The sequence below is a fragment of the Geotrypetes seraphini genome, chromosome 11 (assembly GCF_902459505.1).
Source record: "Geotrypetes seraphini chromosome 11, aGeoSer1.1, whole genome shotgun sequence".
Classification (NCBI taxonomy): domain Eukaryota; kingdom Metazoa; phylum Chordata; class Amphibia; order Gymnophiona; family Dermophiidae; genus Geotrypetes; species Geotrypetes seraphini.
Window position 1 is genome coordinate 107,669,610 of NC_047094.1, and position 24,772 is coordinate 107,694,381.

At 47.8% G+C, this 24,772-nt stretch overlaps 1 protein-coding gene across 4 annotated transcripts in view; it reads left to right on the top strand.

Annotated features, from left to right (window-relative positions):
- The first annotated feature begins 992 nt into the window (after positions 1–992).
- Positions 993–24,772, top strand: part of NFATC2 (nuclear factor of activated T cells 2) — a 184,603-nt gene continuing 160,823 nt past the window's right edge. For 3 of the 4 annotated variants that reach the window (XM_033914885.1, XM_033914883.1, XM_033914886.1), the window contains exons 1-2: positions 993–1,672; positions 23,351–24,386. In XM_033914885.1, the coding sequence (XP_033770776.1) occupies positions 1,564–1,672; positions 23,351–24,386 (1,145 nt within the window). In that variant the 5' untranslated portion in view covers positions 993–1,563. The remainder of the gene's footprint in view (positions 1,673–23,350; positions 24,387–24,772) is intronic. The other variant, XM_033914884.1, reaches the window with a different exon arrangement.

Below are 24,772 nucleotides of genomic sequence, written 5' to 3' on the forward strand. Positions count from 1 at the left end.
AATGGCCACTTTTTGACTCAGATCTCGTTGCCTCAGTGGCAGCAGCAGGGCAGGGGTCCCCAACGGCACCAGCGCCAGGCGACTTTTCGCAGCAGAGAAATTCCTACAGTCGCCATCAACCTATTCTGAAGCAGCCTCCTTGCTTACTTACTGACTTGCTCCACTCCATCACTGACGCGGAAACCGTGGATTGAAGACTATGTTTTTGATTTTATTTTTATTTTTCTTTCCAGTTTATGAATTATTTTAATCTCATTTATTGTTTTGCCAATTGTTTTGTTTTATTTTTATCATTTGAATTTCCCCAGAATTCTATTGTTTAACGGTTCCTGCATCTTTTCCTGTCTCTCCTCTCTTCAACCTGTCAGAATGTTTATTTTCTTATCTTTTCCTCTATCTCTATCTTTCTCTTATTTATTACTCTCAAGGTGCTTTAGTTAGATTGTGAGCCTTCGGGACAGTAAGGGAATTTCTAAGTACCTAATTAACTTATAATTTTAATGCACACTAATGTATATTTTCTGTGAACCGCTTAGAACCTAACGGATTAGCGGTATATAAGAAATAAATTACATTACATTACATTACTTTGAGATCCCTGATAAGCCTTTCAAATAAAAAAAGAAAGAAAAGTTTATTTTTAAAGTCCAGGAAGAACAGCACCGACCTGTGCATCACTTTTTCGTTTGCCTGGCACATGCGCACAAGAGCCTCCCTTACCATGTAATTTTTGCGCACGGTGCTTTTCCAGTGCACAGTTCATTTTAATATCAGTTCCTCTGAGCATTAGCTGCAAATTTCTGCCCTGTTGATTCTAGCGCCAGCCATCTGATCATCGGCCCCTCAGACATTTGGAGAAACACTTCTTTTTTTTTTTTTTTTTGTTTAAATCCACAATCTCCAGCCACTGTACTACTACAATGCAGATTTAGAAGTCAATAAAAGTGTGTGATGAGCAGGTGGCTGCACTGTCCTCTTCCAGTTACCAAAAGACAAGATCAAGGGCGTGGCAAAGGAAGCAGCATCAGTTGCACTTGCTGCTATCACGACAAGGGGAGCCCGGCCAGCCCCTGGCTCGCTCTCCCTCCAGGCGCAGGGCGCGCGCTCACTTTCCCCGGGGCATCCTCGCTTCCTCCACGCGCTCATTAGGAGGCGTCGGGTGTCACTTTCTCTCGGCCGCTGCAGCTGGAGCCCCTCCCCCCGCTTGCAGGTGGCTTCTGCAAACAGGAAGTTTAGTGCACGCTCTCGGGACTGTCACCGAACCCGGTCGGGAGCGCTGCCGGAGCTCAGATCCCCCCCCCCAAATGCCGTGCTTTCGCCGGTCTGTTTACAGTTATTTCACGTTGGATGCGTTTTTACCTTTAATAGGCCACCCGGATCAGGTTTGCCAAGTGCAGTCAGGTGATCCTAAGAGGGGGAGGGGGGCGGCTTTCTTGACACTTGTTTTTTTTAATCTTTTGTTTTAACTCTTTCATCTTTCCGAGGAGCAACAGCGCGACTTATTTTCTCATTTTGGGAGCGTTATTTTCTCAGCGGTCCAAACGCGTCTGCCTAAAACAGACAATGAGCTACGTTCATAAGGAAGCGGACCCCGACGGCACCCATCAGAACTCGGAAGACGAGCTGGACTTCTCCATTCTCTTTGATTATGATTATTTAAAGCCTATAGAAGGTTTGTGATCGCTCCCGTTTTCATGTCTTACAAAGAGCAGCTGGGGGGGGAGATGTACGAAAACGGCGCTATTGCTGAGCGGGGCGGAATCGTGCGGGCTCGCTTCAGCTGCACCTGCGGGTAGCCAGAGGTTCGGGTTAGAAGGCAGCACCACCTTACTTGGCTGGCAACTTCTGTATAGATTGAAACAGATCATTTAGATTTTCTGTTACTGCTATGAATTATTTCTAGAGCGCTACCAGACGCACGCAGCGCTGTACAGAGTCACAAAGAGTAAGAAAACAGTCCCTGCTCCTAAGAGCTTACAATCAAGACAGGCAAACAAGATGTCATGGATACAGTTAAGGGATACTGTTAGTCCTGACACGGGCAAAATGGGTGGGTTTGAGAAAAACACAGACTTACCCAGAAGTTGTACAATTTTCTTTGACTAGGCTCTTCCTTGACATTGCTAGTATGAAAATAAGGCATCCTCTAAATCAGTGGTCTCAAACTCAAAACCTTTGCCGGGCCACATTTTGGATTTGAAGGTACTTGGGAGGGCCACAGAAAAAATTGGTTAATGTCTTATTAAAGAAATGACAATTTTGCATGAGGTAAAACTCTTTATAGTTTATAAATCTTTCCTTTTGGCTAAGTCTCAATAATAATATTGTCATTTATAGCTGAAGAGACATATGATCAAGAAACGGTTTTATTTTACTTTTCTGATTATGATAAACATACTGAGGGCCTCAAAATAGTACTTGGCGGGCTGCATGTGGTTCCCGGGCCGCGAGTTTGAGACTACTTCTCTAAATGTTTTTCATTTATTTGCTGCAAAGCTTTCATAGTGTGTATTAGTAAGATCTTGGCATATCAGACAGCATTATGGGATAAACAAATTAGCATGTGTCTTTCTGTCTCTACTTCTTCTTTGGCATTTAGAAAATTTCTGATCCGTTTGGTAAATATTTGAATTAATTGTGTTTATACCGTGTATACTTGTATTTTAATGTTTGTTAACCGCACAGAACCGTGAGGTAGCTGCACTATATAATAAAGTTTGTTATGTTATGTTGTGTCAAACCAGAAATTGATCTGTTGTTGGGAGGGTTTCTTTGCTTTACACTTATGGTGGTTTGGGCCTGATTTATTAAGGCTTTTCCTCATCCTGGGCCTGTGAGGAGCGGTGGGGGGGGGGGGGGGGAATTATGCTGCTAGTCAGAGGTAGGTCAACAGAAGGGGTTTTGCCACCCTGAAAAATAGTGGCCACACAGTTGTTGCAGGTCAAGCGTATGACAGCCGCTGTGCAGTCAAATACACCAGCAAGATCCCAAGTTGCTGCTGTCTGTGTCACTTTGGCATGGAGCACACTCCAACTCTGAGTAATTGGAAGGCAGGAATCTGTTGGAAGATCAGGGGCTTGATCTCCCTACTCAGGGGTCTCAAAGTCCCTCCTTGAGGGCCGCAATCCAGTCGGGTTTTCAGGATTTCCCCAATGAATATGCATGAGATCTATGTGCATGCACTGCTTTCAATGCATATTTATTGGGGAAATCCTGAAAACCCTACTGGATTGCCCTCAAGGAGGGACTTTGAGATCCCTGCCCTACTGTGTCTCGATTTAAAAAACAAAACACAACAAACCAAACAAATCTTACATGCAGTGTGACACATATCTTCATCTAACCATGGGTTCCTTTCTCTAGTCTTGTCTTCCTGCTCTTATTCCAGTCCTTATCTTCTCTGCCACACTGGGCTTTTACAAGATGGCCTACTAGTAGTCCAGTGATAATACAATCTATTTCTATATTCATTTATATTCAGGGCCTTTTCAGTCCCCAGCAATTGAGCAAAGTGGCTCAGAACAGATGAGAAATGCAATTCTTAAAATATGGCCCTGCGACCCCCCCCCCTTGTATAAGTATATGCTCCACATAAAATGCTCCACATTTTTGTAGTAAGTGGGCATCGTTGGCAACCGAAAGTAAATAATGCAGTTTAATTCTGGAATAATTTGTTAAAGGGAGTGAAAGGAAAGAGAGCAAGGGAAACTTTTTCTGTACTTTTCCAGCTGTGCAACATGAAAAGATTTGCAGCAGCTTTGCTAAGGGTTAGAGATGGCAGAAAGCTAAAGCAATTTGTGTCTTTTGCACGTTTTGGAGGCTGGTGAGAAAGATTGTCACTGGTTTCTGTTGTATTGCCAAAATAAGAGAGAAAGTCCTGTTCATGGGGCAAAGTCATATTTGTCTTTATATAAGCCTGATTACATAATCTACCGTGTTTCCTCGAAAATAAGACACTGTCTTATATTAATTTTGTGCCCCAAAAACACACTGTTTCTTATTTTCACACTAGATCTTATTTTTGGAAAACACGGTAGTAATCTTCTCAGTACCTTACTACTGTAGCTCAAAGACATGTGCTTGATCAATACTGCTAGCTTCCTCCCGCCGAGCGCGCAACTGAAATACCTTGTTCCAAATGGCAGCAATCTAGACAGGCTGCTTTGTGACCTTCTCCCACCGGGGTGTTCCGTGTGCCGCGTTGCCGTTGACACGCATCAGTGATGCGCAAGAGGAACGCCCCAGCGGGAGAAAGCCACGAAGCAGCCTGTCTAGATTGCTGCCGACACTGCCATTTGGAACAAGGTAGTTTGGTCTTGCGGTCGGCAGGGTTCGGATGAGAGGGAGAGATGGAAGGGTCAGCGGGGGAAGTGCTGCTACCGGCAAATCCAGGGCTTCAACTAGGGCTTATTTTTGGGGTAGGGCTTATATTAAGACCTACCCCGAAAATCATGCTAGGGCTTATTTTCGGGGTAGGTCTTATTTTCGGGGAAACACGCAATGGGCAATTATGTTGTAATACAAATCGGTGATCTCCATCCAGTTTCCATTGGACGGTGTCTACGTTATTAAAAAATATATCTATGACCAGTTTGGCATTAACACAGAAACTGATGACAAATAAAAGACCATGTGGCCTATTCATTTTGCCCATGCACACCGATTATCTTGCTCTGCAATCTTTGCTCTCCCTCGAAGATCTTCTCTGCTTGTCCCACACTCTTCTGAATTCAGTTACTGACCTTTTCTCTGCCACCTCCACTGGGAGGCAGTCTCGGCGTAGTCTAAAGAGACTGAACTACCTTCTCACACCTAGAAGTGGTCCCTTTAGAGCAACGTAGTGATAGCATCAAGGGGGAATTTTTACACTGTCACCCCTCCCACGGCCAAATAAAGTACAGTACAGTATTGTGGTTTCCAGTATGGTAAGGTCAGCCTAGTACCTTTTATAAGTATTAAATTAATTAAACCCTGTAAATAAAAAACGCTTTGCTTGAAATAATTTAAAAAACCAAACAAACCCCCAAACCTATATCTATCCTGGGCTGCATTCAAGATTAGTGAAGGATACAGGAAAGGCCGTGAAAGCTACTAGAGTTTCGTATTAGTCCTTATTTTAGAAGCACTGTTCATGATTTATATATTAACTAGTCTTATAGCCCATTACATTAACGGGTGCTAGAATATATGTGTGTGTGTCTGTCTTTATTTCTCCTTAGCCGCTTTCTATATTTCTGTCTTTCTTTTTCCTCGGCTGTCCACCACCACCCCTTGCTTGCTTCCCCTGTCCATTCTCCCTTCCTTTTACCTCCTCTGTGTCCACCACTACCCCTTCACTTCTCCCCTTATCCAGCAGCAGCCCTTCTCCCTTTGTTTTACCTCCCCCCTGTCCAGCAGCACCTCTTTCCTGCTCCCCTTGTCCAGCAGTAGGCCTCCCTTCCTTTTTCTGCCCCCCCCTGTCCATTAGCACCTCTGCTCCCTGTCCAGCAGCACCCCTTACCTCAGTTGGCGTTTGCCCTCCGCCCCATTGCCTCAAGCCACCGTGACCTGCAGGTGCCGACAGCCGCTGCGCGCGCGACTGAAGCTGACAGCTGCCTCAGTAACGTTTCCTCCATCCCTGCCACCATCGCTGCTTGAGAGGCCCACGGGAGCGAAGGCGGTCAGTGTGTCCGGGGCTCAGGAGGAGGAGTCCTGGTGTTGCGCATGCGCACTTCTGCCGATCACTGACCTACAGATCAGGGATTAGGGAACATGCGGTAAAGAGTGCACATGCGCGCTTAGCATTTTATTATTATAGATACCAGAATTTATATGTGTATATAAAAAAAAAGCAACTTTAGAAAGCTGATTTGGGTGGGACTAGGTACAACAGAAATCATTACATGTATTCCCCATATGCATCTGTGGTTTAAGAGGTCAATATTGGAATCTACAGTATGTATAGATTTTGTAAAAGTGCTTGTTTTGGGCAGTGCTGGTCAGGAGGTCCCCACCCCCCCTCCCTTTAATCACCAAGGCCCTCTTTTATTGAGGTGCGCTAAATCAACGCGCGCACTAAACACTAATGCGTCCATGTACGTGTTAGCATTTAGCGCGTGTTAAAATTTAGCGCACGCTAAAAAGCATAGCGCACCTTGGTAAAAGAGGGGGGCAAGTGTTTTCCCTATCAAATATGCAGAGCGATTGCAGCCTTCTTCCCCCCCCCCCTTTTTTTTTTTTAATGAAGCCATGCTTTTTTATCGCCGGCCACAGCGGTATTAGCACCAAAGCTCATGAGCATCGGCGCTAATACTGCCTCGGCTTTCAATAATTATTTAAAAAAGCCTAATGCGGCTTCGTAAAAGGGGAGGGAGTTAATTAGGGGCACTGTCCCATCCTTTCTGTAAAAAAGTTTTTGCTTTGTTCCTGAACCTAGCACCTCTTCATTTCATTCTACGCCAGGGGTAGGGAACGCCGGTCCTCGAGAGCCGTATTCCAGTCGGGTTTTCAGGATTTCCTCAATGAATATGCATGAGATCTATTTGCATGCACTGCTTTCAATGCATATTCATTGGGGAAATCCTGAAAACCCAACTGGAATACGGCTCTTGAGGACCGGAATTCCCTACCCCTGTTCTACACCCTCTCACTCTGATGTTTCCTTTCAGTTGAAAGAGGCTCGCCTCATGTGTTTTTATGCCACAAAGGTATTTAAATGGCTCTATTATATCTCCACTCCAAAGTATACATTTTGCATTCTTAAAATCTGGCTCCGTATGCCTTATGAGACAGATTTACTAGTCCTCCTCTGGACCGACTCCACCCTGTTTATAAGTCTCACAGTCTTATATACAGGGGCATTGATACCTCCTTGTTCCTGCTAGCCATACCTCTCCCTATGCACCCTAGCATCCTTCAGCTTTTGCCACTTTTTCAACCTGTTTGGCCACCTTAAGATCATCACATAATATCACATCCAAGTCCTGCTCCTCTTTCATGCACAAAAGAAGAGCGACTAAGATGGTTAAGGGGTTGGAGGAGTTGCCGTACAGCGAAAGATTAGAGAAACTGGACCTCTTCTCCCTCGAACAGAGGAGATTGAGAGGGGACATGATCAAAACATTCAAGGTACTGAAGGGGATAGACTTAGTAGATAAGGGCAGGTTGTTCACCCTCTCCAAGGTAGGGAGAACGAGAGGGCACTCTCTAAAGTTGAAAGGGGATAGATTCCGTACAAACGTAAGGAAGTTCTTCTTCACCCAGAGAGTGGTGGAAAACTGAAACGCTCTTCCAGCCCAGTGCACCGGCGCTAAAGAGCGCCAAACGCTTGGAGCTGTAACATCGCCAGCCCATAAGTTAAGCTTTTCCTCCCTTTTCTGACTCTGGTGCAGCCTCATCGGTCAGGGGGGAGGGCCAACATCAGAGGAGGGAAGTGCTGTCTCAGGGCGCATGATCTCTTTGGCCGGCCCTGGATGGTATCACGTTGGAGGCGTGCAATATGGGACTTTGTGCATAGGTGGGGGATATATAGGTGAGGGTGATATCAGGTGTGTACAAGGGTTGGGGTTATGAGATTTTCCTTGGAGAGAGAAATACCAGTCTGAAAACTCAGGGTTTTAGGCAGACAGATGCTTCCTCTTCCCAAGAAATATGAGTTGCCCGAGCTAACATAACTCTCTGGTAATGCAATCACAGCTGAAATTTAGGTTAAATCTGTGTGGGGGGATTTCTGGCATGTTCTATACTATAAGGCACAGCATGCCAGTTAATGTAGATTATTCTCTCTTAGGATATTCTGCAAAAGATATATTTTTAAAGTTTCACTCTTGGAATTAATTAAAATCATAGGGGGCAATTATGTAATGCTAGTTAACCAGGTTGGAACTACTGTTATGCAATTAAATCATGCTGATCAAGTCCTGTCCTGAAATTCAGTGCCACTTTCAGGCTAAAGTTGCTCATATCGCATCTTGGCAATACCAGGTTAGTGCCAGAGAGGTCCAAGGGCAGAATCTGGGCAGATCAGGGTGTTACCTAGTCCAGCATAGAGAGTTGCGCGGGGACAGAAATCCCACTCGAACCCGTCAAAGTCCCACCCGTTCCCACCCGTCCCCGTGAGGACTCCTACCCGTCCCCACCTGTCCCCGTGAGGAATCCCTCCGTCACCACCCATCCCTGTGAGGAATCCCCTCCGTCCCCGCCCGTCCCTATAAACTTCAGAAATAATTATTTCATTTAATTATGCTACTGAATTAAAGGCTCTGGTAGAAACCCATTTACAAATAAGCAAAAAGACTTTATTAATTTGGAAATATTAATTGGGAAGAATACATACTTTGTTAACGGGTTTCTACCAGAGCCTCTAATGTTTATAAATTTTTATCAACACAACTATTATACTACTTTATCCTGAAGCAAAAAAAAAAAGAAATAGAATTCTTTTCCTACCTTTGTTTCCTGGTTTCTGCTTTCCTCATGTTCTCATTCAATTCCTTCCATCCACTGTCTCTGTTCCTTCTGCATCTTCCATTTGCTCTGTTACTGTGCCTCTCCCTTTCTTCCCCTTTCCAAATTGGTCTGGCACCCATCTTCTTCCCTCCGCTCCCCCCCATAGTCTGGCATCTGTCTTCTTCCCTGCCAGCATCTTCTTCCCTGCCAGCGTCTTCTCTTCCCCATTTCCTTTCAGCGTCCTTCTCCCCCATATTCCCCATGTCCTGTCAGCATCCTTCTCCCCCCTCTGTCTTCCACATGTGCTTTCAGTGTCCTTCTCCCCCCTCTGCTTCCCCATGTCCTTTCAGCGTCCTTCTCCCTCTCTGTCTTCCCCATGGCCTTTCAGCGTCCTTCTCCACCCCCCCATCTTCCCCATGTCCTTTCAGCGTCCTTCTCCACCCCTTTGTCTTCCCCATGTGCTTTCAGCATCCTTCTCCCCCCTCTGTCTTCCACAAGTGCTTTCAGAGTCCTTCCTCCCCCCTCCCCCCCGCCCTTCCCATGGCCTTTCAGCGTCCTTCTCCACCCCTTTGTCTTCTCCATGTGCTTTCAGCGTCCTTCTCCCTCCTCTGTCTTCCACAAGTGCTTTCAGAGTCCTTCCCCCCCTCCCTCCGGCCCGTCTTCCCCATGGCCTTTCAGCGTCCTTCTCCACCCCTTTGTCTTCTCCAGTGCTTTCAGCGTCCTTCTCCCCCCTCCTTCTCTCCCTGGGTGCAGTACAGCCGGCCAGGTCCCCTTACTTTTGTGGCGCTTCCCCGACCGACAACAGCCCCGGTCCGACAAAACTCCCTGCCCTTAACCTCGAATCTAAATTACCTTCTTACAGCTGCTGTAAGAAGGTAATTTAGATTCGCGGCTACAGGGCAGGGAGGATTGTCAGACCGGGGCTGTTGTCGGTCGGTCGGGGAAGCGCCACAAAAGTAAGGGGACCTGGCCGGCTGTGCTGCATCTGGGGCGGACCTCCCCCCCTCCCTTGGTAGCCACTCGAACCGCGAGGCTACTCTCAGTCTCCTTACCTGCCCTGCCTGCAGCACAGAGCCGAACGGAAGTCTTCCCGACGTCAGCGCTGACGTCGGAGGGAGAGAGGCTTTGTTTAAGCCCTCCCCTCCGACGTCAGCGCTGACATCGGGAAGACTTCCGTTCGGCTCTGTGCTGCAAGCAGAGCAGGTAGAGAAGAAGAGCCGCGCGACTGAGTACATCCAGCCCCGCAGTAACCCCGCGACCCTAGGGGGCGTCCCCACGTCCCCTTCTCTCTGACACAGTTTCCTGTTTCCGCCAGGGCGGATCAGAGGGAAGCTTTGGGCAAACAGCACCGTTTGGAAAATTACAGTTGCCGTTGCCTTTCTTACCCGCGTTCCTTGCGCATCTTACTTTCCGTCTGTGGGGGAGGGGGGTCCATTGCTGATCGGTCTGTCGATGGGGGGATATGCACCACTGTTTCTTCACCCCCTAAACTGTACCGTTCCTTCGGTTTATAGCACAAGCTAGCATGCTGAATGCTCTGATGGTCATAGAAATCTTATGATCATCAGAACATCGCAGAACATTCAGCCAGCCAGCACTAAACCTTTTCTGTGCTTTTGTAAAAAAAAAAAAAAAGGGGGGGCGGGGTTAGTTTGTGATTACTTATTCCATACTGGGTGAGGGTGGTTCTGTGTCCTGTGTGTATGAAAAACGTAGTTTTCTGTTAGCGTTGACCATCCTTGTTTGGCGAAATGCAACCGGCATGGTTCCTGGGAGCACCTTGAATAAACCTGTTATCCCAGGACAAGCAGGCAGCATATTCTTAACACATGGGTGACGTCACCGACGGAGCCCTCGGTACGGACCTTTTAACTAGAAGTTTCTAGTTGGCCGCACCGCGCGTGCGCGAGTGCCTTCCCGCCCGACGGAGGAGTGCGTGGTCCCCAGTTTCTTCGTTTCCGCGGAGCGAAGAAGACGCGTGTATTTTTTCAACGGCCGTTGAAATCACTTTTTGCCTTCCCGCTCGCGCTTTTTTTATTTTTTTTTCTTCCTCTACCTCCGGGTTTCCTTTTTCTTTCAATTACAAAAAAAAAAAAAAAAAAAACTTTGATTTTTATTGTTTCTTTCGTTTTTGCCCCGGCGGGGCCTGTTGCCATTATACAGGCCTCGGACTTCGATTTTGCGGAGGCTATCTTCCCCTTCATGCCCCCGCAGGTCGGTTTTAAGAAGTGCCAGCGGTGTGCACGCCCGATCTCCGTTTCTGACCCACACAATTGGTGTTTGCAGTGCCTGGGTCCGGAGCATCGGGCAGACTCCTGCACCCGCTGTGCCACTTTACAAAAACGTACTCTTAAAAAACCGAAGAATCCAGCAAACCCTGCTCTTCGGCTCCGAGTCGGCGATGGATTCATCACCCTCAGCGGCGGTACCGCAGAAATCGGCACCGTCCAGCTCGACACCGACCGATCCCGCATCGGCGCCACTGGCGCCAGGTAAGCCGGCTAAGAAGCCTTCCTCTTCCCTCGAGCGCCCTCCAGCTACGGTGACGACACCGTCCATACCGGCATCGCACCGGTCCCGTAAACGCTCCGCCCCGATAACGGTGAGTGCCTCGTCATCGGCCTCCTCATCGCCGGGGCGTGGAGCGGCATCCAAGGAACCGAAGAAAAAGAAAGCGGTTCCGATGCCACCCCTGGATGACCGTATCTCGGCCATCCTACAAACTCAGCTTCAGGAGCAGTTGAAGAAACAGCTTGAACAACTGCTACCCTCTATCCTGGCACCGCTCCTTCCGGTACCAGACCGGCCCGAGCCCCGCACCGAGCCCCCGGTGTCCACTCCTTCGGTACCGGTAAACACCTCGATGCCGATCCTTTCGGCACAACAACTTCCTGATGATCCTGTGGTTCATTCTCGAACCACAGTGGATCCTGCTCGGCACCAGGCGGTACGGCACTCTTCTCGGGACCGAGCACGACGCCGATCGTCCTCCCCTGGTGCCGTTTCGGTGCGCTCTGGTAAATCTTTGTCCAAAACTCACCACACCGCACCCTCCACCCCGGTGTCCCGACACGCACCAGAAGTCAGGGATCCGGATTTATGGGAGGAGACTCCTCTCGGTACCGAGGAGGATCCCTCCTCATCTGATGAGGAACCATCGGCGCCTGATGCCTCCTCTAAACCTGAGCAGTCCTCTTTTTCTAAATTTCTGAGGGAAATGTCTGCTGCTCTGTCACTTCCCCTTGAATCTGACTCCAAAAAGTCCCAAGCCTTTTTAGAAGCCTTAGACTTTGAGCAACCTCCTAAAGAGTTCCTCAAACTTCCCGTACATGACATCTTACGGGAGACATTCTACAAAAATTTGGAAAATCCCCTCACGGTACCGGGAGCTCCCCGTAAACTGGACAACCTTTACCGTGTCATCCCTATTCCAGGATTCGACAAATCTCAATTGCCCCATGAGTCCCTTCTGGTGGAATCCACCTTAAAAAAGACTCAGGGCTCCAGTGTCTATGCCTCTACCCCTCCTGGCAGAGAAGGTAAGACCATGGACAAGTTTGGCAAGAGGCTTTACCAAAATGCCATGCTTGCCAACAGGGCAAACAACTATTCCTTCCATTTTTCCTTTTATCTCAAACACTTGGTCCAACAGCTGTCTGCCCTCCAGAAGTACCTTCCTGAGCGCAAGGTCCCGCTATTCCAGCAGCACATATCTGGCCTTCTCCAAATGCGCAAGTATATGGTCCGCTCGATCTACGACTCCTTCGAGCTCACCTCTCGGGCCTCTGCCATGGCTGTAGCCATGCGTCGCTTGGCCTGGCTCAGAGTCTCCGACCTGGACATCAACCACCAGGACCGCCTGGCCAACGCCCCCTGTCTCGGGGATGAGCTTTTTGGAGAGTCACTGGATTCCACCACCCAGAAACTCTCCGCCCATGAGACTAGGTGGGACACCCTAATCAAGCCGAAAAAGAAGGCTCCGCCTGCTCGACCCTATCGGCCTCAATCATCCTACCAGCGGAGGTTCTCAGCCAGACCACTCAATCCGCCTCCCCAACAATCTCGGCGACCCCGTCAACAGCAGCACCATGCCCAGGCTCGGTCTCAGGCCACCCAACCCTCCAAGCCTCCTCAGCCTGCTAAACAATCTCAGCCCTTTTGACTCTTCTCTCCAGGGCATAGCCAGTCATCCACCCTCGCTGCCTCTTCCACAGCCTATCGGGGGTCGTCTCACCATTTTCTCAAGCCGTTGGGAAGTCATCACGTCGGACCAGTGGGCCCTCAACATCATCCGCCACGGCTACTCTCTCAACTTCCAGACTCTGCCTCCGGACAACCTTCCCGTAGAGTCTGCTTCAAACTCATCTCAAACCCCCCTCCTCCTGAGGGAGGTTCAATCCCTCCTCCTTCTCAATGCCATCGAAGAAGTACCTCCAGATCAAAGGGGGCAGGGATTCTACTCCCGCTACTTCCTGGTACCCAAAAAGACGGGAGACCTCCGTCCCATTCTCGATCTCAGGGACCTCAACAAGTGTCTGGTCAAGGAGAAGTTCAGAATGCTCTCCCTTGCCACGCTCTATCCTCTTCTTTCTCAACACGACTGGCTATGTTCCCTGGACCTCAAAGAGGCCTACACTCACATCTCCATCAATCAACATTCTCGCCGCTACCTGCGATTCCAGGTACTGCACCACCACTATCAGTACAAGGTGCTACCGTTCGGCCTCGCCTCCTCACCCAGGGTCTTCACCAAGTGCCTTATAGTGGTAGCGGCCTTCCTCAGGTCTCACAACCTCCAGGTGTTCCCCTATTTGGACGATTGGTTGGTGAAAGCACCTACGTCTCCACTTGTGCTACAGGCTACTCATCACACCATCTCTCTCCTCCACCTCCTGGGGTTCGAGATCAACTACCCCAAGTCGCATCTGCTTCCCACCCAGCGACTTCAATTCATTGGAGCAGTTCTGGACACCACGCTAATGAGGGCTTTTCTCCCCTCCGATCGCAAGCAGACCCTGCTCCATCTCTGCCGTCAGGTACTCATGCATCCCTCCATTCCTGCTCGACAGATGATGGTCCTCCTGGGTCACATGGCCTCGACAGTGCATGTCCTTCCTCTGGCTCGTCTCCACCTTCGTACACCTCAGTGGACGCTCGCCAACCAGTGGTCACAGACTACGGATCTTCTTTCTCATCCCATCTCTGTGACATCATCTCTTCAGCAATCTCTCCAATGGTGGTTGAACTCCTCAAATCTTTCCAGGGGTCTACTTTTCCATCTGCCCCCCCACTCTATGATCATCACCACAGATGCGTCCCCCTACGCGTGGGGAGCTCACCTGGGAGATCTACGCACCCAGGGACTTTGGACCCCACAGGAGCGTCGTCATCACATCAATTTCCTGGAACTCAGAGCCATATTCTACGCCCTCAAGGCTTTCCAGCATCTTCTCTGTCCTCAAGTCCTCCTCCTGTGCACAGACAATCAAGTCGCCATGTACTACATAAACAAGCAGGGCGGCACCGGATCTCGCCCCCTTTGTCTGGAGGCTCTGCGCATCTGGACCTGGGCCACGGACCGCAATCTCTTTCTCAGGGCGGTCTATATCCAGGGCGAACAGAACTCTCTGGCCGACAATCTCAGCCGCATCCTTCAACCTCACGAGTGGACGTTGGACCCTCCGACTCTACTCTCCATCTTTGCTCGATGGGGCACTCCGCAGGTGGACCTCTTTGCAGCACCTCACAACCATCAGCTGCCCCAATTCTGTTCCAGACTCTTCTCTCCTCACCGTCTGGCCCCGGATGCATTCCTGCTCGACTGGAGGGATCGGTTCCTCTATGCCTTCCCTCCACTTCCTTTGATGTTGCGGACCTTGTCCAAACTCCGCAAGGACAATGCCACCATGATCCTCATCGCCCCTCGGTGGCCTCGTCAACACTGGTTCTCCCTTCTGCTTCAACTCAGCTCCAGGGAGCCCATTCCTCTTCCTGTGTTTCCTACTCTACTTACACAGCAGAATCAGTCTCTACTACATCCCAACCTGTCTTCCCTCCACCTGACAGCTTGGTTTCTCTCGGGCTGACCTCTCCGGAGAATCTATCTCAACCGGTCCGCCTCATTTTGGACGCCTCCAGGAAACCGGCCACTCTTCAATGTTACCACCAGAAGTGGACCAGATTCTCCTCATGGTGTCTCCGGCATCATCAAGAACCCACCTCTTTGGCGGTGGAAACTGTCTTGGACTATTTGCTCTCGCTGTCCAACGCTGGCCTCAAAACCACTTCCATCAGAGTCCACCTCAGTGCCATCACTGCGTTTCACGAGCCTATTCTCGGAAAACCCCTCACGGCTCATCCTCTGGTTTCAAGATTTATGAGAGGGCTCTTCAACATCAAACCGCCTCTCAAGCCTCCTCCCGTCGTCTGGGACCTGAATGTGGTTCTCTCTGCCCTTATGAAACCTCCGTTTGAGCCTCTTGCCACAACTTCATTCAGGCTTCTTACCTGGAAGGTGCTTTTCCTAATTGCCATCACCTCTGCCAGGAGGGTTAGCGAACTGCATGCACTGGTTGCCGACCCACCGTTCACTGTTTTTCACCATGACAAGGTTGTTCTGCGTACCCACCCTAAATTCCTTCCCAAGGTGGTCTCAGCTTTTCACCTCAACCAGTCCATTGTGCTTCCCGTCTTCTTCCCTAAGCCTCACTCGCATCCTGGAGAACAGGCGTTGCACACGCTGGATTGTAAGCGTGCCCTTGCTTACTACCTTGATCGTACCAGAGCTCACAGAACATCCCCTCAGCTCTTTTTGTCTTTCGATCCCAACCGTTTGGGCCGTCCTGTCTCCAAACGGACACTTTCAAATTGGCTTGCTGCCTGTATTGCCTTCTGTTATGCTCGGGCCGGTCTCTCTCTGGAAGGATCTGTCACGGCCCACAGAGTCCGAGCTATGGCTGCTTCTGTGGCTTTCCTCCGTTCCACGCCCATCGAGGAAATCTGCAAGGCGGCCACTTGGTCCTCAGTTCACACGTTCACTACTCACTACTGTCTGGATGCATTCTCCAGACGGGATGGACACTTCGGCCAATCTGTGTTACAAAATTTATTTTCCTAATGGCCAACCATCCCTCCTCCCTCTTTGTTAGCTTGGAGGTCACCCATGTGTTAAGAATATGCTGCCTGCTTGTCCTGGGATAAAGCACAGTTACTTACCGTAACAGGTGTTATCCAGGGACAGCAGGCAGATATTCTTAAGTCCCACCCACCTCCCCGGGTTGGCTTCTTAGCTGGCTTATCCTAACTGGGGACCACGCACTCCTCCGTCGGGCGGGAAGGCACTCGCGCACGCGCGGTGCGGCCAACTAGAAACTTCTAGTTAAAAGGTCCGTACCGAGGGCTCCGTCGGTGACGTCACCCATGTGTTAAGAATATCTGCCTGCTGTCCCTGGATAACACCTGTTACGGTAAGTAACTGTGCTATTTGAATCTCCTTATTGTTTGCTGATCTTCTTTTGTTCCACGTTGGATTTTTTTGGGGTGGACCGCTTGCCTTGTTGTTTTGTTACAAATTAACACACATAAGAGCATAAGCATTGCCTCTGTTAGGTCAGACCAGGGGTCCATCGTGCCCAGCAGTCTGCTCCCGCGGCGGCCCCCCAGGTCCATGACCTGTAAGTGATCCTTTACCTAAACCTTTTATTCCTTAATCATTTAATATCCTGTATAGCAATCCTCTATCTATACCCTTCAATCCCCTTCTCCTTCAGGAAATCATCCAATCCCTTTTTGAAACCCAATATCGTACTCTGTCCTATCACCTCTTCTGGAAGCGCATTACAGGTGTACTGTCTACCACTCTCTGAGTGAAGAAGAACTTCCTAGCATTTGTTCTGAATCTGTCTCTTTTCAATTTTTCTGAATGCCCTCTTGTTTTTGTTGTCCCCGCTAGTCTAAAGAATCTGTCCCTCTCTACCTTCTCTATGTCTTTCATGATCTTATAAGTCTCTATCATGTCCCCTCTAAGTCTCCGCTTTTCCAGGGAAAAGAGCCCCAACTTCTCTAGCCTTTCAGCATATGAAAGGTTTTCCATGCCTTTTATCATCCTTGTTGCTCTTCTCTGGACCCTCTCAAGTATCGCCATATCCTTCTTAAGGTACGGCGGCCAGTATTGGATGCAGTACTCCAGATGCGAGTGCAGAATAACATCCTTCATTCTGGTCGTGATACCTTTTTTGATAATGTCCAACATTCTGTTCGCCTTCTTTGAGTGGAACGTACCAGAGGAGTTATAAATTTGGTTGATTATACATATGGGTTACAGTTGGACGACAGAGTGAGCCAGTTGAGAGGAGTTGCAAACTTTGTTAATAAGATAGACTTATGTTTCGGATAGTATTACTGCTGTACAATGCATTTGAACACTTTTATATACGTATGAAAAGGGTTCTGAATTAAAGTCCTGGACAAGTAGGTGGGAAGGAAGGGGGGATTTGTTCAGAGATGTTTGGGGCTTGCATAGAACTAAAACTGTACACTGGCACTGGTATGGTAATCTTTGTTGTTTGTTTTGAATTTTATAATAAAAGAAAAAAAGAAATACAAGTGGAAATAAAGAAGTAAATAAGAAAACAGGTAAATGGGGCGTGGTATGGGTGGGTCATGGGCGGGGCACAGCTAGGGTGCCCAGTGTACTTGTGTGCCTAGGGGGCATAGAAGAATTAATCCTGCCCTGGTTAGGACCGTCTTTTTACTATCCAACGCTGTCTGGGAATCCAGATACTAGTCTGAATATCTCCGGTACCCAGATAGATGTCTGGCAGCTGTCCAATCTCTGATTATTCTGTGTCAGTATCCAAGGCCAGCCTGGTGCTGAAATTCAGTTATACAGTAAAATGCCTGTGGCAGTCAGCATTTAAGAGATAATGACTGCCATGGCTGAATGCACAACAAAGGAGTCGTGAGGATGAAATGGCGGGTGTAAAGTTCAAAGTTCACTTTATTGATAGTAGCACTGCGAGGGCTTGAACACACGACACGGACGGTGTTTCGGCATCTATGCCTTTGTCAAGAGTCTCAATGGCTGGCGGTTCTATCACATAAATAGAGCATTCCATACAGGTCAAATTTAGAAGGAACAGGAAACTATCTGGTGTCCAAATGCTCTATTTATGTGATAGAACCACCAGCCATTGAGACTCTTGACAAAAACATAGATGCTACTATCAATAAAGTGAACTTTGAACTTTACAGCCGTCATCTCATCCTCACGACTCCTTTGTTGTGTCTTGATTGTTTCGTCGTTGAGGCCTCCTTAGGCTCCCTCTTTGGTGCCAAGGCTGAATAATACCTTATATCAATAATATTTTTGTATGTGTCCAAGGTGATTCCGCTGTTTGAAAAATGTTCCTACTTTGACAGTGTCAGTAAGAGCACTCCAGACAGCAATGGTCTTAAAGACAATTGCCGTAATTCAGAAGTCTACTGTTTGAATTATGGGTGGGCCATGTTACACCAACATCAAAACGGGTCTAGTGGTTACCCGTTAAGTACAGGATTCAATCATAAAATACTGATGTTGGCCTTTGGGAATTTCCAGGGTATGACATACCCATGAGAGAAAGTTTGCAATAATGTATTCGGCAAGGTGCTGAGATCGCAAGATAAAGATATTTTGAGAGTCTTCAGGATAAAATCTCATCACTAAGCCAGTGTGGTATCACGACAGATCTTTTTCAGTTGCAGCGCTGGTGTAGCAGAAAGGGTTGCTGAGTGAGTTAACGGGCAAATTGGGGGAAAGTTAATGACAAGACATAGACATAATTGAGACAAGTGGGTGATGAGAGGAGGAAGAGGGAAAGGGAGGTTGTTAATAAGGGTTTGAAAACATGGACTGTGGTATATTCATTGGTTTATATTGATTGTATTTTATTTTATCTGTGGTTGTATTTTACTATTTTATTTATTGTTGACCACATGAAGCATTGAAGGAGATGCCATCAATATTAATTAATCAAATACCACAGAGCTTAATTCACTTTTTAAATAGCATAATACGTACATAATATACCTATACCAAGTGCTACTTGCTACAATAATAATAATTCAAATTTTAATTATTTAACATCCATAATAATTTATCACAACTTTACAGTCACATATAATGACCATTCATCCTACACATTTAAATAAGACCCTCCCATCCCATTCAATCACCCCAAAGTCCATATTTTCACCACTAGATCTTGCAAATCATTGCCTTATTGTTATTGCCAGATTCCTCTGGTATCACTCCAATATCACAAGTTCACTCTCAAGTATCTCCTTATTGTGTTATGTTCTCCAGTCTTTCAAGAACAAGCCAATCAATTCAGTCCTCTCCTCCCCTTTTTACAAAACCACAGAAGTGGTTTTTACGCAGGCTGGCGCACTGAATGCTCTGCACTGTTCCTGACACTCAGAGTTCCTATGAGTGTCGGGAGCAGCGCAGAGCATTCAGCGTGCAAGCCTGCGTTATAAACTGCTTCCGTGCTTGAGGACCAGTCGCTCACGTCCTTGCCGAATGTCCTACTCTCTGCCGCCCTGTCCCTGCCGCATTACATCAAATGGAACCTGCCCTACATAATGCATGTTAGCACACACTAGTACAGTGTTTTTCAACCGCTGTTCCGCGGCACACTAGTGTGCCGCGAGATGTTGCCTGGTGTGCCGCAGGGCCGCCATCAGGGCAGTACTACCAGTCCTGCATTCAGGGGCCCGGAGCTGACAGGGGGCCCGAGGCAGGGGCGCCAGTAGCTCGCCAAGGCAAAGTGAGTCGATCACCCAGGACTCACTTTGTCTTGGCGATCTAATCTATCGAGCCGATAAGTCTTCTTCTCCCCGACGTCAATTCTGCAGTCGGAGAGGAAGTTCGGGCCAGCCAATCGCTGCCTGGCTGGGCGGAACTTCCTCTCCGATTGCAGAATTGACGTCAGGGAGAGCATGCGTCGGCTTTGGGGCCTGTTATCCATTGGTGGGTCCTGTTCCCCGATGGCAGCAGCAGTGGCAGTGGCTTGGGGAACGGCAGGGAGAAAGAAAGAAAGGGGGCAGGCAGGGAAACAGAAGGAAAGAAGAGAAACAGAAAAAAAGAAAGAAAGGTCAGGGAGAGAGGAAGAAAAAGTTGGGGGAGGGAATGAGGTGTGGAGGAGAGAAAGCATACAGGCTGATAGAAGGGAAGAAAGATTGGATGCACAGTCAGAAGAAGAAAGTGCAACCAGAAATCACCAGACAAGGTAGGAAAAATGATTTTATTTTAAATTTAGCAAAGTGGAGGCAGTATTACCACAGTTTTCAAAGGAATTTGCCCAAATAACTTAATAGTTAACTGGGTAAATTCCCAGAGATGAAAACTTCCCTTCACTTACTATGCACAGTTCTGAATTTATATCTGCTGTCTATATTTTACAATATGGTCACCTTTTACTAAACCGCAATAGTGGTTTTTAGCGCAGGGAGCCTATGAGCGTCAAGAGCAGCGCTGGGCATTCAGCGCAGCTCCCTGCGCTAAAAACTGCTATTGTGGTTTAATAAAAAGGATGGAGGGTATATTTGTCTATTTTTGTATGCTATAAAAACCAAATACAGAGAGCTGTTGACGAAGAGCTGCGATTCCAGCCAGAATATCAGCTTTGTGTTCAGCCAAACAGGCCCAGGTTTCGCACTGAATAAAGTATTTTATAATTTTTCACTATTCTGTTTACTTAATATTTCATAATAAAGTAATTATAAAATACTTTCTTTGTGTTTATTTGATTCCTATTCAAGAGAATTACTTTATATATAGTCAATATAGGCACAGAGTTAAATTTTTTAACATTTTCTAATGGTGGTGTGCCTTGTGATTTTTTTCATGAAACAAGTGTGCCTTTGCCCAATAAAGGTTGAAAAACACTGCACTAGTACATCTAGCTCTCGGATCCTGTCCGCTGTTTCTACATTATTACTGAATCTCTTTCCTCTCCTTTAGTTTGCTAATATTTGTATGTTTTTAACTCTCCAAGTTTAAGCACAGGAAGGCAAGCTCTGCCGACTCTCCTGCTCTCTGCTATCCTGAAATTTGTCCCTGCAGTCCTGAAATCCCAGTATCAAAAATAAACCATAAAAATAAAACGTATCCCTTGTGCAGAAAGTGCAGTGCGAGCCTGTGGTTTTAAGCCGCGGGTCTAAAGCAGGGCTGCACTACGGCATGTTTTGTTCCGTAGTCTGGCTGCAAAGTGTGTTCTGTTCCAGAAAAATGATTCCTGAAGTTCACTCGTGGGGCCAGCAAGTGCAGCCACCCTTCCCCCTTTAGTTTTGACCTCAAGCTTGTGCGGAGAGCAAGCGCATGCGCGGATCACATCTACAGGAAAAGAGGATGGTCTGCGCATGCGTCTGGATCGCTTTCGCTGTGGGGCATGCATGCGATCACTTAATTTGCATGGGGATGCATGGATCGCCCAGATTGGTGAGTTTAGTGAATCTAGGCCAGACATGGGCAAACTATGGCCTGCGGGCCATATCCGGACCATTGACTGTTTTAATCCAGACTGCCGAAATTTCCTACTTGTCCGTACAGGGCCGGCAAGAACCGCACGCTGTAATTTCCTGCTGGTTTGTGCAGGGCCGGCGAGATCGGCGCACTGAAATTTCCTGCCAGTCTGTGCAAGGTCAGCAAGATCAGGGGGAGCCTTGGACAGTGACTTTCTCCCCTACGCTCCTCTCCCAGCATCTCTCGATACTTGCCAGTGCAGTGATTCACTTAGGCAGCCTTAGGGATTTTGCTGAGTCACGGCCCGCCTCTGATGATGCAACTTCCTCTTTCCTCAGAGGCGGCGTGACCCATCAAAGGGACCCAAGCTGCCTAATTGAATCACTGCTGCAGGCAAGTACTGACAGCTGCTGGGAAGGGAGTGGAGGGAAAGGAGCGGAGGGAAGGGGAGGAAGCCACTGTTAGAAGCTGGGAAGCTGCTGGATAAAGGGAGAACTGCTACTGGACCTGGAGGGAGTGAGAAGGAGAGATGCTGCTGGGAGGGGGAAGGGAAGAGAGTTACTGTTGGATAGGGGGAGGGGGAGGAGGGAAGGGAGAAGGAGTACTGCTGGACAGGGGAGGAGGAAAAAAAAGAAGGAAACAGCTGGCAGGAAGATTAGAGGTGGGGAGGGGTCAGGGTGGAATGGAGAGATCAGATGAGGGAAAGGGGAGAGACAGAGGAATGAGAAAGTAGAAAGAGATTGATGCTGGGAAAGGGGGTCAACAGAGAAATAAGGAGAGAGGGACAAAGATGCTAGATCTGGTGTAGGAGAGATATAAATGAAGGCAGCAGTGAAGCTGGAATGAATCATGTAAAAAGGAGAGAAGGGGTGCAGACTGGATGGAAAGGGAAGAGGGGCATAGAAAGAAGGCAGATACCATATGGAAGGGGGAGAGGGCAGACAGTGGATGGAAGGGGCAGACGCTGGAAGGAAGGGAGTGAAAAGAAGATGAAAGAAGAAACCAGTGACAACAGTCTGCCCTTGGTTCTTTCTTTCTGCCTTAGCCCTTTCTCTTACTATCATCATTCTGAGGTGCATCAGACCCCCCCCCCCCCGATCCCTTGGCAAATTTAAGAACCCACTGTGGCCCACGAGTCAAGACGTTTGCCCACCCCTGATCTAGGCTAAAGTCCTTTGGCATGGACATAGAACCATTTAATTCTTTAGCATGAATATCTACATGGACGTGGAATCACTTAAAGGGAAATTCTATAAACGGTGCCTATTTTCTAATATGGTTTGTTAAAAGCATCATGTAATCAACTGGTTGATCTTTTTCACTTTGGATATTTATATGAACTTACTTGACATATGAGAGGAACTTGAGATGAGAATGCAACAATATAAAGTACCTATTCTTAATATAGAGTTTGAACTTGGTTTGATACTACCGTGTTTCTCCGAAAATAAGCCCTAGCATGATTTTCGGGGTAGGTCTTAATATAAGCCCTACCCCAAAAATAAGCCTTAGTCCCTTGATTCGCCGGCAGCAGGGCTTCCCCGCCCCTTCTCCCCCTGCCGCACAGCCAAACCCCCACTGACCATTCTATCCTTCCATCTCTCCCTTCCGTTCGAACCCTGCTGACCGCGAGATCTACTACCTCACTCCACAGAGTAGCATTGGCAGCACACTAAACAGGTTGCATCGCAGCCTTCTCCTGCTGGGGTATTCCCTCTGTCGCATCACTGATAATGTTATCAGCAGTGCGGCTCATGGAAGGCCCTGGTGGAAGAAGGCTGCAAAGCAGCCTGTTTATAGTGCTACCGATACTGCTCTGTGGAGGGAGGTATGTAGATCTTGTGGTCGGCGGGGTTAGGACAGGAGGGAGAGATGGAAAGATGGGATAGTCAGCGGGGGTTCAGCTACATGGTGGTGGGAGGGCTGTTCAAGGGTTCTGCTGTAGCTGCACGGAAGGGAGGGATAGAATCTGGGCAAGGGTTCTGTTGCACGAGGGATGGGAGGGAGGGATAGAAAGATGCTGTGCACAGTGCAAGGGTTCTGTTTCACAAGGGGATGGAAGGGAGGGATAGAAAGATGCTGCAGAGGGAAAGCACAAGCGGATGGGTGAGAGGGGAGGTAAAGATGCTGCACATGTGGGGGAGAGAAAGGAAAGAGGAAGAATTGGGGTGGAGGAGAGGAAGGGAGAGATAATCATTGTACATGAAAAAAATAAGACCTACCCAGAAAATAAGACCTAGTGCCTTTTTTGTGCCCAAAATTAATATGACACTGTCTTATTTTTGGGGAAACACGGTATTTAATTACAGCACTTAATATGAGACATAATTCTAGAATATCAATTGGCAATTTGATATCCTTGATTTGTACCTTATTTTGGTAATATTACTAGTCTTAAAGAGACCCTTCTTTTTCCAGAAGATCCGACTCCTTCACATAAAATCATCAACCCACCCTCTGGAATTGCCCACCCTCCTGATGATGTCTTGGACTATGGTTTGAAGCCATATAACCCATTGGCTTTTCCTAGGCTCTCTGCAGATTCCATGGGCAGATATGGACAGACAGAGAGTATAGGGTCAAGATATTACTTGGACCCTATAAAGGCTGCTGGGGCCCCAGCTTTGAGCCCTAGGATTGAGATCACACCATCTCATGAACTGATCCATTCAGTTGGCCCCTTCCGCAGCAGAGATTCAGATCTTTTGGTAGATCATCAGTCCAATACAACTACCACTAGCCCAAGGTTTACATTGCCTGTCCCTGGCTTTGAGGGCTACAGAGAACCAGCTTGTTTGAGCCCTGCTAGCAGTGGTTCATCTGCAAGTTTCATTTCAGAGACTAGTTTCTCTCCCTACACATCACCATGTGTTTCTCCAAATAATGGTCCTAGTGATGACCCATGTGCACAATTTCAAAACATCCATACTCATTATTCTCCTAGAACCTCCCCGATAATGTCACCACGAACAAGCATCACGGAGGACACCTGCTTGGGACCACGTTCACCATCACCTCGTCCCTACTCAAGGTCTTCATCACCAGGTGCAAAAAGAAAATACTCTTGTGCTGAGCTCTACAACCCTCACCAGTCCACAACTTCTCCAGGGCCTTCAAGAACTCCTTCTCCTCAGCCTTCACCTCACATCAGTTTGAGGGAGGACAACTCCTCCATCACTTTCAACCAGTTGTCAAGTTCTGCTAGTCTCATGGATGCAATGAACAACCTTACAACAGATGTTTCTTGTGGTGTTCCAGTTAAAATGTGGAAAACTAGTCCTGAACCTTCACCCCTGCCATCCCACAAGGGTAGTATTCCATGTCATATTTTTCAGACTGCAGATTACTTTGGGACTTGTGAGCAAGACGACAACAGAAATCCAGGACCAGACTCGATTCTATTAGTATCACCAACCTGGCCAAAACAGCTGGTACCTGCAATACCTATCTGCAGGTAAGTTCTGTCTGCATGCTTTGTAGTTTCCACTTGAAACTAGATTATTGGATTATGGGTTAAGAACCTTCATTTGCAGCTACCCAGGATTTTCTTAAACCCCATGTTTATCCCTTCCTTTTTTAACCCAACCATTGTAATGACGGCTCTTGACCACAATCCGTAGGGTCAACAGATGTCATATGATGGGATGGCTGAGATTCTTTCTCCCTGCCATCTTTCAAGACCATAAACTCTGGCTCTGTGCATCTCCAGTAGTAGAATCTAATAGAATGAGAAAAATAGAGAGAGCTACGGGGAATGTTATCAAAGGAGCTACTGTTAAGATGGGTTATTAGTAACCAGGTCTCGTTGCATAAGTTGGAATCTGTGCTAAAATAGCACAA